Source organism: Elephantulus edwardii, unplaced genomic scaffold (genome assembly GCF_000299155.1).
Source record: "Elephantulus edwardii isolate Elephantulus edwardi_28Jun2011 unplaced genomic scaffold, EleEdw1.0 scaffold00009, whole genome shotgun sequence".
Lineage (NCBI taxonomy): Eukaryota > Metazoa > Chordata > Mammalia > Macroscelidea > Macroscelididae > Elephantulus > Elephantulus edwardii.
In genome coordinates this window covers 9,300,900-9,318,217 of record NW_006399759.1, presented here as the reverse complement: position 1 = coordinate 9,318,217, position 17,318 = coordinate 9,300,900, and the positions used below count along the sequence as shown (strand labels likewise).

Sequence of the window (17,318 nt, the reverse complement as noted above, 5' to 3'; positions counted from 1 at the left end):
GTCACAGTCTTTCCACTTAACTGCTATTCATCTGAGAGCTGGACAGTGAGTAAGGCAGAAAAAGAGTTGATGGCTTTGAGTTGTAGTGTTGGAGAAGAGTACTGAATATTTCATAGACTGCCAAAAGAACAAACAGATATGTCTTAGAGAAAGTGCATCCAGAATGGCAAATGAAGCTTCACCTCACATATTTTGGACATGTTGTTAGGAGAAGCTATTCCTTGGAAAGGGACGTCATGCTTAGAAAGGTGAAGTGTCAGCAAAGGAGAGGAAGACCCTCAAGAGATGGCTTGATACAATGTCTGCAGCAATCCACTCAGATGTGTCAAAGGTGATAAAGGATGGCGCATGATAAGACAGAGAACTCAGATCTGTTGTTCATGGGATGGATATCAGTTGGACTCAACAGCACTTAACAACAACATAGCAACCCTGGCCCTTTGAATGCGCCAGCTGGTCTGAGGCAGAAAGATGGATTATTTGATCCATGATTCACAGCCTCTACAAGCCCACTGGAGGGTCATCTGTGAGTCAGTTCTCATTTGAAGGCAATAAGTTTTGAGTTGTGTCTTAATAATATTGATGACAATGATGATTGTTAACGAGTTGTTTTAAGAACTCTACCTGCACTGACTTCTCTAGTTTTATCACAGCACTATGAAGTCAATTCCTTTATTCTAGGCCTGTGGATAAGCAGCCTAAGTTCACGCAGCTTGTGGGGAGAGGGGCCTGGAATATGACATCAGGCTGTCTGGCTCCTGAAAATTATTTTAACAACACTTCCCTGCTAGTGACTGTCCCAAGGGACAGGGAATGGAAAAATGCTGTTTATTTTTATGTATTGTAACTTGGAGAAAGATAACAAAGCTTAGGCAAACTTGGAATGAGCAAAGAATTGAAGGCCTGAAGTTAGATCAGCCAGATATGATTCTCTCATTTTAAATCCCCATTTTCAATTAAGGTGGCAATCAGATTACCCAAGACTAGTCAGAAAGCTCCAGAAGCTCTCAAAGGTCAGCCACTGACAGCTATTGTCTGTGAAGCCAGGCAAGATCTTGCCCAAACCTCAGGGAGAATTCAGCCCTTATTTAATTTCGCCTCAAATAAGAACTATCTGGAAACGTGGGCTCTGTCACCTGTGTCCGAGCCCAGTCACAAGGCCCTGATTTCCATATCACCAATAAAGCAAAACCAGGCTCTCCAGGCCTGACTTCCGGCTTTAATTACTGAGGATAAATTGCTGCATCATTCAGAATAATGAAAAACTGGAAGCGACAATAAAGAATGCTTAAATAAATCAGGGGCTGGTCAAAGGATGTGTAGTAAGTAGCCTTTGAAATAAGATTTTTAAAAATGAATTAGTAAGCAGGTAGATGTTTATAAGACAAAAACACTGAATTTTTCCATTCCCTGTCTCTTGGGACCACCACTAGAAGGAAGATGCTTCAAAACCAGCAGAAAAATATAGAACAACACTGAAAATCACTTTTTTTAAAAAAACACCAGAATTAGTGATCTAAGAGACACTGGTGGAACCCGAAATCCCTCAGCCCTTCAGTCTTGAACTGAACCCACCCCTGCAGGCTGGCGACAGGCCTGTGAAAGGAGCAGTAATGCTGTGAGGAGTGTATTCATCAGCACTGTTAGCCATGAGAGATCAAAAGGCAGCGTTTTCCCAAAGCAGGGCTCAGAGGACGGCATGGGGCAGGAGTACAGGGAATCCAGTGAGGAAATGGGAACAGTATTACTTGAAGAAATTGCAATTAATGTGATGAAACAAAATATGTATCAACTCTTGAATGGAAATGCATTTGCTCTGTAAACTTTTTTCATCCAAACCACAATGAAAAAGGAAGAGAAGAAGAAGAAAACTGGCTTTAATACTATGCTACGTGTGATGATTAAGATTTTATGTCGGCTTCGACAGGACTGATTCTCAGTGCAGTTTGGAGGTTCCGGAACAATGTGGTTCGACAGATAGGCAATGATGTGATAATCACAATCGTCCTCTGAGATGTGATCCTAGGTGATAACCCGGAAAGTTGGGGAGGACATGACCTGAATCTGAGACGCAAAGTTATAAATTACCTTCAGCTAGATTTTACTTGTCTGTGATATTCATGAATTGTGTAATAATTTCTGCAGAGCAAGGGCTGCCTCTGTTTGTTGTAATACTTCCTCTGGTACTCCAATCATATCAATCTAGGAAAAATGGAAGTTGTCAAAAATGAAATGGAATACAGCAAGATTGATATTGTGGGCATTACTACACTGGGATGATTTGATGCTGGCCGTCCTGAATTAGACAAATAATTTGTGTCACAAAAAAATGAGTCTGATAAAGGTGACAGAGCCCAAGTTTCCAGATAGTTCTTATTTGAGGTGAAATAGGAGTAGATAATGCCTAATTATTTTATATATGTATTTATAAATATTGATAAACACAGAAAGACTAAATACACCAAAACTTTAAGAGTTGTCCTGAGTAGTGTAATTATACATAATTATTATATTTTAAAAAATTTTATAAGCTTTACACACACAAACATGCATATTCCTTTTAAAATCTGAGACAAAGGAAAAGAGGAAACATTTTACGTTTTCTTACATTTTCCCTTTTGAAGGACTGATTTTTGTTTTCAGGAACTCATCAACACTTACCACGTCTCTCCAAACCTGGTGATCCAATGTAGTGCTTACCTCTTCCAGGAAGCCCTCCTGGATTGACCCAACTTGGCAATGTCCTCAGTTTTTTTAACTCCTTAGTCTCACTGTGACATATCCTTAACTTCAAGTGGATGTAGGTTTCGGTTCCCAACAAGAGACTAAGTTCCTTGACGGCAGAACTGACCTATTTTAAGCATCTTCCCCTTCCTCACACCATGAAATAAGTACTGTATACACTGCTAGAGTTCCAGTTACACTAGCTGAACTCAGAGCCTGGTGCTCACAGTAGGGCCTGGATTCAGATGTGCTTCTCTCTCTGAACCTTGTACAGTTTCCTCCAATTCTTTTGAAAGGGTCATCTGTGCCATTTGTCCTGGGTTACTTTTTATTGTAAATTGTTTAAAAACAATTCCTTTGCTTTGGTGAAAGGAATAGCCAAGTCCAGCTCTGGCCTTTACAAAGGGACTATAAAGCTAAGAAAATAAATATGAATCAATTTGAACAAAACAGACATTTTTCCTGGTGAATGAGGATAATGGTGTTGATGTTTGTAAAAAAGGCCTGGCAGGGACTAAAGGCAGGTGAAGTCACTGTCACACCAGCTTCCCAGGTGTCCTGCTGAGCTTGGGAGACTGTACTGAGGTCAGAAGGAAAGGAGACCTGAGAAATTTACAGTTTCGCTGCAGAGGAAAAACCACCTGAGTCACTGAAATAGTGTGCCTTCGTGAGCAGCGGGAGGAGATTGACTAAGATGATACGGTGCAGGGAATGTGCAGAGACTGAAGTGACAGAGTGTGCAGTAATGACAGGGCTGGATGGTATTGTTAACGAGGCTTCTAGAAACACTCTGTAGGTGTCAGGCGCTGCATCCCCTCATGCACAAAGACTCCACAGCCCCAGGTCCTTCCTGTGCCTTTGCTGTCCCCAGCTCCTGCATGGTCCCCGGTACCTAAACACCTGTCCACAGCAGGATGGAGACACGGGCTGCTCCTCTGGATGGTGGGGTGGCCCCTGAGAAAGGCTGTCCAGGACAGAGCATGCTGAGAGGCTCGACAGTAAGGGACACACAAGGCCAGGAACAACCATCCACCTTTATGGCCTCCCTTGTTGAAAACTAGGCTGCACGGTGGCACTCTCACTGTGAGGAAAACAAAATTAAAGTGAAGATTTGCCACCAAATTTCAAGTGGAGTGAATTGGAATGAGGAGACTGACCAGGTGGTATTTGCAAGAACTGGGTGTCGGGAAGCCTTTTAGCACTGTGGCTGTGACACAGGCAAGCACGGGATCAATCTAAAGGATTAGTCAAGGTGTATTTTTAGGGGGAAAATACTCATTGCCATTGAATCGGAACCAGCTCATAGCCTGGCCTCCAGCAGGTTTTGGAGGGTGGCAATCACACAGGAGGATACCACCCTTTTTTCTCTGCCGGAGCCTCCGGTGAATTCAAATGACAAGAGAGGTGCTGCCTTTGAGTTAACAGCACAGTTCCCCACTGATGACACCAACAGGGAGCAGAGTGACAGAAGCAAATGCAGACTGTGTGACCTTGGGCTGGACACTTAACCTCTCTGGTCCTGCTTCTTTATCTCTCAAATGATAATAAGGGAACATCCAGTCCAGTGTTGTCGTGAGTCATTATTATGTGTTATTTCATGGGAATCAACTCACAGCTGACCCTCCAGTGGGTTTTTACAGGTTGTAAATTGCATAGTGGAGCAGCTGGTGGATTTGAGTGCCTTCAGATTGTCGGGGATTTTCCTTGTCACTAAGCTACCAGAGCTCCCTACTGCGATGATACATGCAATTCAAGTGGTTGCCCTTGTGCTTGGACAGGGCAGGTGGTAAACACTGGCATGTGTGAGATATTAGAGAGCAGCACAAAGCAGTCATGAAGGAGGAGGGAATTCAAAGGTGTCTTTCATGGACCTGACACATGATGCAGAGCTAATGAATGGCCTTAGGGTCAGTTCCAGTAATGGGGACCCGTGTGCCAGCAGAGAACTGTGCTCCACAGTTTCCAGTGGTTGATATTTTTCAGAGTAGATCACCAGACCTTTCTCCCGAGGTTCCCCAGAGTCGACTTGAACCCCAGTCTTCAGGTTTGCAGCCACGCATGTGAACCATTTGCTCCACTCGGAGACTCTGATGCTGCCTGAGACTTTGGGACAGGGGCTTGGATGTTGAAAAGTATGTTTCATTTCTGAGGTGTTTGTTTTAGACCACCACTCACTCTGGATAGTGGATGGCTCCACTCAGGGGAAGAGATGAATCAAACAAATAAGGTCAGACAAGCAGAACAGAGGAGAAGCGCGGCCCCGGTGTGCGGTAATTATGGGATGCAGGTACTGCTGACAGACCAGGTGGAAGCTGCCAGCAGCTGTGAGGTTTTGGATAGGACCATCTTGTCTGGAAGCTTCGTTGAAAAACCTGTTTCACACATCACAGCGACACAGAAGCCTCATTTGACAGATGGGTAGTTGGCTGCACATGAGATGCATTAGCTAGAGTCAAGTCAGGTTCCCTGCGTGGAAGACTAGAATTCTACCAGTGAGTGCCTCCTAGACCCTGCCCTGGGCCCAGGGATACAGCAAAGACAGACACAGATCATGATCCATGGTGGCACAGCAGTTAAATGCTTGACTGTTAAGTTGGTAGGTGTTTAGATCCCACCACCCTCTCCGCAGGATAAAAGTGTGACAGTTTGCTTCTGTAGAGATGACAGCTTCAGAGACCTTACAGAGCGGATCTCTTATGTCTGATGGTGGTCATGTTATGTGCCATTGAGTCAGAACCAACTCATGGCTGGCCCTCCACTGGGGTTTTAGAATCTGTAAATCACACAGGAGGAGATTGCCCATCTTTCTCGCATGGAATAGTTGGTGATCCAAACCTCACGCCTTTGTATTTGCAGCACAACCCCTTACACTAGGCCATCAGAGCTCCCTACTCTGATATGGTCACTATGATTCGGAATCATCTCAAGAGCAACAAGGTGGACTCTTGTGACCTAGTGGTATGAAGCTGCACTGAAATCCCAAAGATACACAGTTTGAATCTTCCAGCTGCTCCACGGGAGAGGATTGGGCAGTCTCCTCCCGTGTGAAAACCTGCTGGAGTCTCAGCTATGACTCCAGTCAGGGGGCCATCAGAGTTGAGAATGGAAGATTGATGGATTCAGAGAAGAACATTCCAGATAGGTGGAACATGCAAGAGAGAGAAACAGGGAAACAGGAGCAGATGTGATTGTTGGAAACATTTGTTACTTGTTGTCCTGTTAAACTTTGCCATTGCAATGATTTTGTAAGTTACTACCTAACTTGGGAGGAACTGGAAAGCATTATTAAGTAAAAGAATTCATTCCCATAAGGACAAATACTATATAAGACCATTATGGTAGAAATAGATAACTAATAAAATGTGTATGAGGATCCAAGGGGAGAAGAGAGGGAGCAGAGGGTGAGAATGCGCAGGGGGCGTTAATCATAGGGTCGCATAATTCGATGGGTGGAGGGAGGTCTGGGTAAAGGAAATTGGAAAGATTAGTTGTGAAAACAATGTATATGAAACTTGTTAGTAAACCATTATAAAAAAATTTTGTATATTAAAATAAAATAACCAAAAGACATGGGGGGGGCAGATAATAAGATGGGAGACCCTAATGACAGAAGAGGACCCATAGTGCATTTACCTTCAGTGTACGATGGTTGCCTCTGCCAGACATGATCCCCAGAGAGTGAGAGAGGGCCTGCTGCATGGTGCTTTCTCAGAAATAAAAAGGTTTAGCATGAAAGGGTTCGTGGCTGTAAATTAAACCCCACTTACTTCTGTGTGCTGGCATTAAGAATGAATAGCAGCAGCAGGAGATAAAGAGATGTGTAAACAATGATTGGTTATAGTCTCCTGTTAAAACAAAGTTGGTTTCCCATTTAAAAAAATGTTTTATTAAACATAATAGAAACCCTATAAGGCATCCCTATCTATCTTACAGAGTTGCTATGACTCAGAATCAGGGAGCTCTGGTAGTCTAGAGGTAAGGTATTACACTGCCAACACAAAGGCAGGAGGTTTGAATCCACTAGCTGCCCCAGGGGAGAAAGATAGGCAGTCTCTTCTCATGAGATTTACAGACTCTGAAAACCCACTGAGGAGTCAGCTATGAATTGCTTCCGACTTGATGGCATTGAGTTTTATTTTATTTTGATGAGTCAAAACTGACTAGGTTGCAGCTGACCTTGAGTTCTCCTTCTGATTGGAAGTGTTCTGTTCTAGGGGTGTTGGTGTGTTCCTGGCACTTTCTGAGCCGCCCTGGCCCCTGAAGGCCAGGAACTGCTGACCAGACGCTCCCTGCTCTTTGCCTTATCAAAGAGAAGAACTTTGCTGCCTGCCTTCAGCTTTAATTACTGCCCAGAAGTGTGGAGTCCTGTGCTGGCTTTCTGCCTCTGGCTAAGATTCCAAAAAAAACCCCTCTTTAGCTCCTGTCTTAAATGAAATAGATATGATAGTAAAGTAATGGCTTTAGGGTTGTTTTCTCTGGTGACTTTTCTTGTGTTTCTCTCCTCCAGTTAGGATATTGCCTCACAGTTATCCACCCCACCTCTTTTAAAATTCACCTTGTGGTTTCTTAAAAACAAACAAAAAACTTCTCTATTACTTTTTCCTGTATTCTTTCTGCCTTCTCTCCCAAAGCTGTTTTCTTTTTCTGCCTTATTTTCCCCAAAACTGGGTTTGTGAAGAGTTTTTATGCTTTATTTTTTAAAAACAAGGGAGAAACCCTGTTTGGGGACCACTGTTAGGAGTTTTAAGGTCCTAAATGGCTTGGGGAGGTACAGAGAAATACAAAAAGAAAAGTTAAATACTCGGGTGTCAGAACCCTCGAAAATTTGGTGGATTTTCAGAGACGGCGAATTGCATGGGGAAGCCAAGCAGAGGAGCAGCCAGTGGCTACAACTGCTTGCATTTAAGCTGGCAGCGCAACTCCTTAACCACTAGCCCACCAGAGCTCCCTGCAACAAAGCCATGAAGAAGAGGAGAGGACGGGCCAGAGCTTAGCAAGTGAGAGGGTGGTGGTGCAGAGGGAGCACTGTCTGGAGTCTAAGTCCAAAGAGATGGCAGGCAAAGTGTGGAATGAAATCCCAGGCCCACAAATAGGCAAGGCTCCCGGCTGGGGCACCCAGACAAGAGAAGGGACATTGTTTGTGTTGAGAATCACTGAGCAACATCAGCCCATCTTGAAACTAACTAGCAGAAGGGGGCCCCAATTTAGAGATTGCACCTCAGTGCTTGTTACCTTCTCTGCTTGTGAGACAGCCACCATGCTGGGCGGCTCTGTCTTTACTCCTGCTTCTTTTCGTCTGAATCACTGGCTCCCCTAAAAGAGTCAGTGGTCATGTCTCAGAGGATGACCTCAGAGCCTTAGGCGTGATCTCTTCCTGGGCTTCACCCTTCTCCCCAGACACCTGATGAACCAACCAAAAAGGGGTCCCCGCCTCCACCCCAGCCTTCCCTGCTTTCTCTCTTTCTGCCTGGGCTACTGCTGTTATCTTGTCATGGCTTGAAAAACTCTAGTCCTTTCTCATACTACCTCACCCCTGGCCACTTGTAGGGGTGTGTGTGTGTGTGTGTGTGTATGTGTGTGTTTAATACTCATTGCTGTGGAGTTGGAATTGACTGCTAACTAACCCTCCAGAGGGTTTTGCAACAAAACATTTACCATTTCAGCATGTTCATCTGTATAACTCAGTGACGCTGTGTTTAGCATGTTGTGTAACCATCACCGTTACCTGTTCCCAATTTTTTTCCATCAATTCTAAAAGAAGCTCAGTGTCCCGTCTAGTCCTTTGGGATTCTGTCTTGATGGGATCATTCCAGTTCAGGCATTTGTCCCCTCACCTGGAGCTGTCGGATGATTCACTCATGCATCTCTCTGCCTTACCTTCTCTGTCTTGTCTCATCTTTTTTATTGCCTCTGGATTGATCATCTTTGTCAGCCAGTGCTCAGGGAGCTCCCAGAACTCTGTTAATTTAAGCAGAACCTCAGTCTTCTACCTGATGCTAAGAGCTGTCCTCATCTGGCCCCAGCCTGATTTTCCTAGTCTTTTCTTCAAGGGACTGGAAGGAAGGCACTTAAGTGTTGGGCTGCTGACCAGAAGATTGGCAGTTCAGATCCACTAGCTGCTCCGTGAGAGAAAGATTAAGCGGTCTCATCCTGTTGGGATTTACTGCCTTGGAAACTCGATGGGGGGGGTGGGGTGTTGGTGAATCAGAATCAGCTCAGAAGCAGTGGTTTTGGTGCTGCTGATACACTCTCTCCTTTAATCCCTGCACCTGCCCTCTGGGAAGGATCCATCCTTCATTTTCTAAATGGAGAAACTTGACTTACAATGTTGGTTGCAATATTGAAGATACCGTGGACTGCCAGAAGATCAAACAAACCCATCTTGGAAGGCAGCTAGGATAATCCTTAGCAGTGAAGGTGGTGAGATTTCATTGCGCACACTTTGGGCATGTTATCAGGTGAGGTCGGTCTCTGAAGCAGGGCATCGTTCTCAGGCTCAGGGAAGTAGAGAGTCAGCAAAAAAACCCCAAAGACCTGCAGTGAGGTGAATTGGCCCACAGTGTGCGAACATAGCGACCATTGTGATGATATTGTAGGACCAGGCAACACTTTGTTCTGTCATACCTGGAATATTAGGAGCTAGAGCAGACTCCTTGGAATCTAACGACAAGAACTTTCTCCAAGTCGTGTAGCGGGAGACTGCACCAGCTGGGATTTTAGCCTGAGCTTACCCCAGAGCCCAATTTCTTTACCACCAGGGCTCTGCAGCCTTGCAGACTCAAGGTGTAGTCCCTGGACCAGGGCATGCACGTCATCTGGGAGCGTGGTGGAAACCTCAGGCTCCACTCCTGACCTACTGAGTCAGAATTTACGTTTTAACAAGATCCCCAGGTGATTCATTTGCACTTTGCTGTTTGAGATACACTTCCCTGGTGGTTCTTTCGTTTCCTCTTTGTGCCTTTAGCTTGGAGGACAGAAGAATTGGTGCCTTTGAATTGTGGTGTTGGAAAATCATACTGAATATCCCATGGGCTACCAAAAGAACAAACACGCCTCTGACACATCTTTTGGGAATGTTGTCAGGAGCTGACAGTTCTTGGAACAAGCCTGCCTGGGAGAGAGGGGAAGATAAGGAGATGGATGGATGCAGTGACTGTAACAGTGGGCTCAAACATTTCAGAGGTGGTGAGAATGGCCCAGGACAAGGCAAGGTTCAGATCTGCTCTTTATAGGGCTGCAATAACATCAGGCTGGAGACTAAGGTGCCCCTGCTCCAGGCTATAGTCTTGGCAATTACGTGCTATGCATTGGAGAGTTGGACAGTGAATAGAGATGATAGAAAGAGAATTGATGTCTTTGAGCTGTGGTGCTGGAGAAGAGAGTTGAATATACCATGGACTGCTAGGAGAACAGACAGGTTTGTCCTGGAGAGGGTGAAGGCCCAGTGCTCCTTGGAGTCAAGGATTCTGAAGCTTCGTCTGACATATTTTGCGCATGTTGCAAGGAGGGACTGGTCCTTGGAGAGGGACATCATGTTTGGGAGAATGGAGGGACGGCACAGGAGAGGAAGACCCTTGATGGGATGGATCGATTCTGTGAGTAGAGTGGTGGGAATGAGTGTGTTTGAGACGGCGAGGTTAGCACAGGATAGAATGGCGTTTAGGGCTCTTGTACATAGGGTCGCTATGAGTCACAATCAACTCGATGGCACATAACAACAACAACAACATGAACCCTAGTCAGCTCAATGGCACACTCCAGCAAGAAGCAGCCCATGACAATTGCTTCTCTCTCCTAGTGTTGTAATGAAGAATGTGACCTCAGGGACAAGATCTATTTTTGATTCAAGCCCTGGTTCTGTCACTTCATAACTCTGTGATTCTAGGCAGGTAATTTAACATCTTTGTGCCTCGATTTCCACATCGGTAAAATGGGGATAAAAATAGTGCCTACTCCTGGGGGTTGTCGTAAAGATAAAGTGAATGGATTGACACAGTGTATTTTGGAGCTGAAGCTGACAACACGGGGGTAAAGCACCCTGCTGTCTCTTCACATGTATGACCCCTTCTTGCTCCCCCTCTCCTCTAGGAAGAAGATCTCCCCCTTTCTAGATTCTGTGGCAGATGGTCTGTAACTTTGATCATAAAACTATTTTAGAGAAAATCTTGTCCTCTTAGTTTATTGATGAGGAAACTGAGTCTCAAAGTGCAATGGCAGGGCCAGGTCTTGAATGCAGTACTTGTCAACTCTGATGTTGGCACAATCCTCAGTGTATTACATTTTCAGTATCATATATTTTTCTATCCTCCACCTAATAGACAAGAACTGTTTCCGAGAGAAGACTGTTGAAGGTCCACATCACAGTGGTAATTACTTTACAACTGTGTAACCCCCCTGCGATTTTCAGCTTTGGAAACCCAGTAGAGGGTCAGCCATGATGGCAGTGAGATGATATTTTGGTTAGGTTTTTTGTGCATGTGTATGTGAGTATTGTTTATGCATTGTGTCTTACTTGTCTACATTGAATTCCTTTATCCACATTGTGTTCCATATATCATTCCCATATATTGTGCTTTCTAAAATGAATCACCACTGATTTATGCCCACTCCTGCCCCACCTTTTCAGATCCTCACTGGATCTCTCCTAATTCCTCTAGCCCCTGCCTCACCCTCCAAACTCTGCGAGGCTGTGATTTCTCCCCTCCCCACCCTCAGGCTTCTCAGCCCCTCCTCTCTCCTCTTTGGACTTTTAAATACCTCTTACTAATCAGGAAAGTTTATAGTGGGCTTGTGACACCTCCATGCTGGGAATAGCACTGAGGTGGCCAACTTGAGGGATTTTGAGTGAAAAATGGAAATATGTTCATTTAAACATATTCAAATAGGCTACTTTTCCATAGTATTTCTCAGAGGTTTTAATGTGCCAGTTTGTACTGTGAGTATGAAAGCAAGGCATTGGGTAGACATGATTTCAGGTATCTTTTGGTCCTTGAGACTCTCTTTATGGTATTTGTTGTTGTGGTGGTGGTGGCACCATCCAGTGAACACATAGCAACCCAATATGCAGTGGATTGAAGGAACCCTGTCCACTCTCACACCTTCCCCCCAAATCTCCACTGTGTTTCAGTTCCTTTTGAAATCATTGTCAGTTCATCCTGCTGAGAGCCTTCCTCACGTTTGCTGACCCTCTGCTTTCCCAAGCATCAACACCACTCACGTTGTCGTGTTTGAAACAGCACGGTTCCAGAGATTCAGCACAGTTCTGCTTTCCAGAGTCTGCACTTCTCCTGCACGTGCTTTCAATCCCTTACTGCAGTGCAGATAGCATGAGTTTCTCTCTCTCTCTCTCCACTCCCCACCCTTTCTCCTTCTTTCCCCCCCCCCCTGCATTCTCCCCAGGCCTCACACCTTGCTTCATTTCAGCAACATTTGACTCTAGTTTACCTGTCATTCCATACTGTGTCTCATTTGAATTGGGGTTTTTAGAGTTGATGCTGAGGGGGAGGCTGTGGAGTCTCAGGGTTCTGGGTTTGGGAACGTGGCCGTGGCCTGCGTTGATGGAGGTTCAGTGTCGGTTACTTGTAAGTGAGTGCATCGAGCTACCTTCGAGAGTGGCGGTGCTGCAACACCCACCCCAGTGAGTGAGATCTTCTGGCGCCATGTTCTGGAGTCCACCTTCCTGGGCCTCCATCAGCGTTCACCAGTGGTACCGAGTAAGTGGTCAGTGAGGGCAGCCCCACTGAGACGTCCCACAGTAACCAGCCAACATTCCTCAAAAGACCCAGCTGTGCCCAGGGGATAAAAAGGGGGTGATAGATACAGCCAGCTTTGAAGGGATCCCACCAGGCCCTGCCTTGCTACCCTGGTGGTGAGCTCTGTGCCCCTACTAATGAGAAGGACACACGTACATAGAGAATCCTTGTGCAATCACACGGCTGGGAAGCAGCGGTGGCCAGCTTTGATTCAATGCTCACAGCTGTTGACCACTGTGCCTCACCAGTCCCTGCCCTCTGAGGATCTGTGGGGGTTGGAAAGAAAGGACAGCGAGGCAGGAAATGCCCAACGCATGTCACGATGCCTCCACCCTTGTGAAAAGCCTTAGACCACATGTTGCATCAGCCATGACTCATGGATCCCCCATGGGTCAGTTGGGCTGCGCTCAGGAGGGTTTTCCATGGCTAGTTTTTCTGGAAGTAGCTCACCAAGCCTTTCTTCCCATTCACCCCTGTGTGGACACAAACCGTACATGATTTTGGTGAATAGCCAAGTTTTACTTGCTTTCAACACCCAGGTGGCATCCATAGAGATTTTAAGAACATAAAAAAACAGATACCACTCTGCGGGTTAGGGACCTGAGCCTTGACTCTGCTCGTTAGCAGCCGAGCACTCACCTCTCTTTTGGCCTCATTTCTTCCATGCCGGTGCGCCTTGAATGTGGCTGGTTCCCACTGCAGGGCTAGTGGCTCCAGGAGGCCCAGTGCTTGGAGGGGGTCTTCCCAGGAAGGGCTGTAGACTGGAGAAGGAGGGACCAAAGAAAAGTGCTTTACCCTGCAGAGGACAGGAGAGGGGCCAGCATTGCCAACTGGGAGGAAACCGCAGTGGTGTCCACAGACCAGCACTAGCCAGGCCTGCAGGCTCTGTGAAGTCTCCTTACCTCCCGGGCAGCATCGATGCCCCTGTGTGTCCCCTTAGTAATTCCTGCCCTGGATTCCCACAGCAATGCTGTGCTTCACAGTCTAGCTTCCCAGCAGCGGTGAGGTGGGCCTCTGTCCAGTGAAAGCTCAGTTCATGGGCCTTCTGAAAAGATTTGAGGAAGAATTTGACTCTGGGATATATTTCTAGTCTGTCTGTTTCCCCCCTTCTTAATTGTAAAGAGCGGGTGGGGGTCATGTTTGAGAGAGTGTATGTGGGAGGCTGTGGAAAGAGCCTGCTCACATGACCTGGGCATCCTTGAGAAGTGTCGCTGTAGCTGCACCAGGTGAGCTGAGGCTTCCTCACCCTCACTGAGGGCAGCAGTTCTAGCCGAAGAACATATCTCTCAGCAGCCTGAGTGCCAGGGAGAGACTCAGAATGGCAGAATCCTGCCCTCAGGGTGCCCGTGGTCCTCAAACTGCCCCTTGACCTCCCCAAGTGAGCCCCTAATACCCAAATCAGTCCTAGAGCCAAACCCTGCATATCTTTCTCCCTCCTGGTATGCCCACCCTGCACCTCTTTGCAATCAGAGTTGCTTTTCTCCGCCCCAGTAAAGCTCTTTGTGTGATTATCATAATTCCCACAAAAGCAATTCTTTCTTTTCTGAATGACCCACCGGCTTAATCTTTCCAGAGCCTATTTGCATTTTAAGTAGAGAACGTGTACAAACAGAATTAATTTTTAATTGGTAGAACGGGGTGGGGGCGGTGGGGGGATTGTTTGGTGGAAGAAGAGTGGACTTTCCCAGTTTCTCACTGGCCTTCCTGCCATCCCTGCGGCATGCTGGGGCGATGAGGGGAAGATTTCTGCAGGGAAGAAAAGTTGAAGGCGAGCAAGGCTCCCATACTTTCCAATTCGCTTTATTAATCAGAAACTTTTTTTTTTTTATGATGGCACCTAGAGTCCTCAACTTTTTCTCTTGCCAGAGTTGATTTTATTAGCATCTGTTTTACCACCATCATTTCACAGCACATGCGCATTGGTTCTAACTCCACAGCAGTGATTTGAGTTGAAGAGGGCAGTCTGTTTTCCTAAAGATTTACGGTCTAGGAAACCCAATGAAGGCGTGGTTGTTGTGTACCATCAAGTCAGAACTGACTCACAGCTGATCTGCCAGCAGGTTTTCGGAGGAGATTGCCCATCCTTCTCCTGCAGAGCAGCTGGTGGCTTCAAACCACACGCCTTTGGGAGGGCAGCTCCTTAGCACGAGGCCACCAGAGTTCCCTAAGGAAGGGGGGCTGTGAGTCAAAACCAACCCTATGGCAAGGGGTTAGGTGTTTGGTTTTCTTATTCTTTTAAATAACAACAGCATGTTTGGGGACCAGTGTGAGAACAGTCATGCCCAAGAAAGATGTGATCTCAGGTGATCTTGTAGATGGAATAAATTTGGCATCCTGAAACATACTGCATGCACCCGTCCTTATCTTTCCCCCGCCTCATTTTGCCCCATTCTGGTGAGAACCTCATCAGAGGCTGGCATTTGAGAACCATGAACTGGATGCCCTTAAGGTCCTGGCCGACTCTAAAATGCTACCACTCTCAAATACCACGGTCACACTGCATTAAAGATGCACTTTCAAATGTTAATAATTAATGGTAATGTTAATTTATCGTAGTTTCACGTAACATTCTGTAATGGAAATGCTCCCAGGAGAGAGGATGATAGAGGAAGACTGAGGGGCAGACAGTAGAGGAACTTGGGGGGGGATAATGAAGGAAATAATAAGGTGCAGTTACTGTCCCCTCCACGGAGCCCATCTGCACAGGTGCCCCAGAGAGGTTCTTGAATTGCGGGAAACAGTTTTTAATTCCATCCAGAAGAGAAAGAGAGAGTGTATTTGGGGTGGGTAGTGTGTGTGTGTGTGTGTACATATACACATTGTAGGATATGTGGGCACAGCTCGATGTTATGCTACCATTCATAGACACCTCACCCTTCACACTTTGCTCTACTAACCTGACATGATAACGTGCCTGTTTGTGGTTTTGCCCTCACACCACTCTGCCTGACTCCCAGCAAAAGTGATAAAATGATAATGGCAAATATCTTGGAATTTGAGGGCAGGGAAGCAGGGGGAAAGTCAACTCCAGGGAAGGCTAAGGCCCTAGCAGGGTCTAGGAGACGGAACAGCCTGAATTTGGTTCCTGGGTCTCCCCAGGATGAGCAGGAGACTTTGCTCAAGGGTTTTCTTGTTCTCGTTCCAGGTGTATGTGGCTGCTGTGGCGCCCTACGCCCCAGGTACAAGAGGCTGGTTGACAACATCTTTCCTGAGGACCCAGAGGTGAGTCACACCTGGCATCACAGCTTTCACCACCCAGATGGGGCCTTGGGGCCTCCTGCCTGTGGAGCAGGCCTCTCAGTGACTCTGGGTGTCCGCAGACAGACAGACTCCCTGACCACAGCTCCATCCGGGTGAGGCCCTGTTGGGAACGTGAAGGATGAGCTCATTTGGATCTCTCTGAAATGAGATTCTGCAGGGGGCAGCTGCAGATTTGTTGGGACTTGCTTTTGGCCAAGTCGGCACAGCAGAGACATCACCTCATTTGTACCCCTCCCTAGGCTGCTGACGCTCTTGATGGTAGCACCTCGTGCTGTTTGCGTGAGCACTCTCCCATCGTGGGTCCTGACTCAGGAGCCACGTCCTCCTCCGTGGAACACCGTGGTGACTGCCGGGTGTCTGGGTGCACTAACAGAACACCTCGTGTCTCTGTTGCTAAGCTGCTTCTCTAACTAGCCAAGATGCCCTTCACAGGGCCACATCTCTGGGTTGTGGGCTGAGAAACGTCAGGATCTGGTGTCATGGACTCGCTAACTCTGAACCCACGATCCCTTTTTGATGAGCAGTTAGAAGATAATTTACAGCGTCCTCGGGGGAAGTCTCTAATTACTGCAGCTTCTTCCTGTTGATATCTTTGTGCTGGATAGTCAACTCGTTTCCATTCTGAGTCACTTAATGAAGCCTTGTCATACACACACGTGTGCGCACACACTTACTCTTATATGTACACACTCACACACTTATACTCATGTTGTTGTTGTTAAATACCATCAAATAAACCATAATGCACTGCGATCCTGTGAACAATTAATCCAAACCCTGCCCTATCCTGTGCCATCCTCGTCTCTGATACACTCCGACCCGTTGTTATAGTCACTGTGTCAGCCCATCTCACTGAGTCTTCTTATCTTCTGCTGGCCCTCCACTGTTCCCAACATGACGTCCTTTTGCAAAGACCAGTCCCTCCTGACAAAATGCCCAAAATATGTGAGATTAAGCTTCATCATCCTTGCCTCCAAGGAGCACCCTTGTGGCACTTTCTCTGTAACATATTTGTTTTGTTCTCCTGGGATATTCTATATTCTTCCCAACACCACAACGCAAAAGCATTGATTCTTCTTCTGTCATCTTTAATCATTGTCCAACTTTCAGATGCATAGCAAGTAACTGAATATACACAGATATGGCATATGTCTATATATACACACACATGTATAGGGAGCTCTGGTGGCTTAATGTTAAGGAATTGCACTACCAGCCCAAAGTCATGTGGTTTGAATCCGCCAGCCACCATGTGAGAGAAAGATGGGCAGTCTCCTCCTGCGCAATTTACTGCCTCTGAAAACCCCCTGGAGGCTCAGCTATGAGTCCGTTCTGACTCAACAGTACATAACAACATAGATGATGTGTCATGTTTCTATTATATGTGTGTATACACATATACATACACATGTACACATGTGTACAAGCAGTCACTGGACTACAAGGGGTTCCATTCCTATGACTCCATAGTAAGTTGGCTACAATTTAAGTTGAAGACCTAATTTATTTTTTGTTTTTATTATTACTGCCTTTAATTTTTAGTACATATTTATTTGGAGGTTGAAAGGTATGGAGATAGGA

General features: G+C 46.2%; 1 protein-coding gene across 1 annotated transcript in view; it reads left to right on the top strand.

The window, feature by feature from the left end:
- EFR3B (EFR3 homolog B (S. cerevisiae)) overlaps nt 1–17,318 on the top strand; it is a 132,482-nt gene that overhangs the window by 42,958 nt on the left and 72,206 nt on the right. Inside the window, exon 2 of the mRNA XM_006880620.1 lies at nt 15,622–15,698. Coding sequence (XP_006880682.1) covers nt 15,622–15,698 — 77 coding nt within the window. The remainder of the gene's footprint in view (nt 1–15,621; nt 15,699–17,318) is intronic.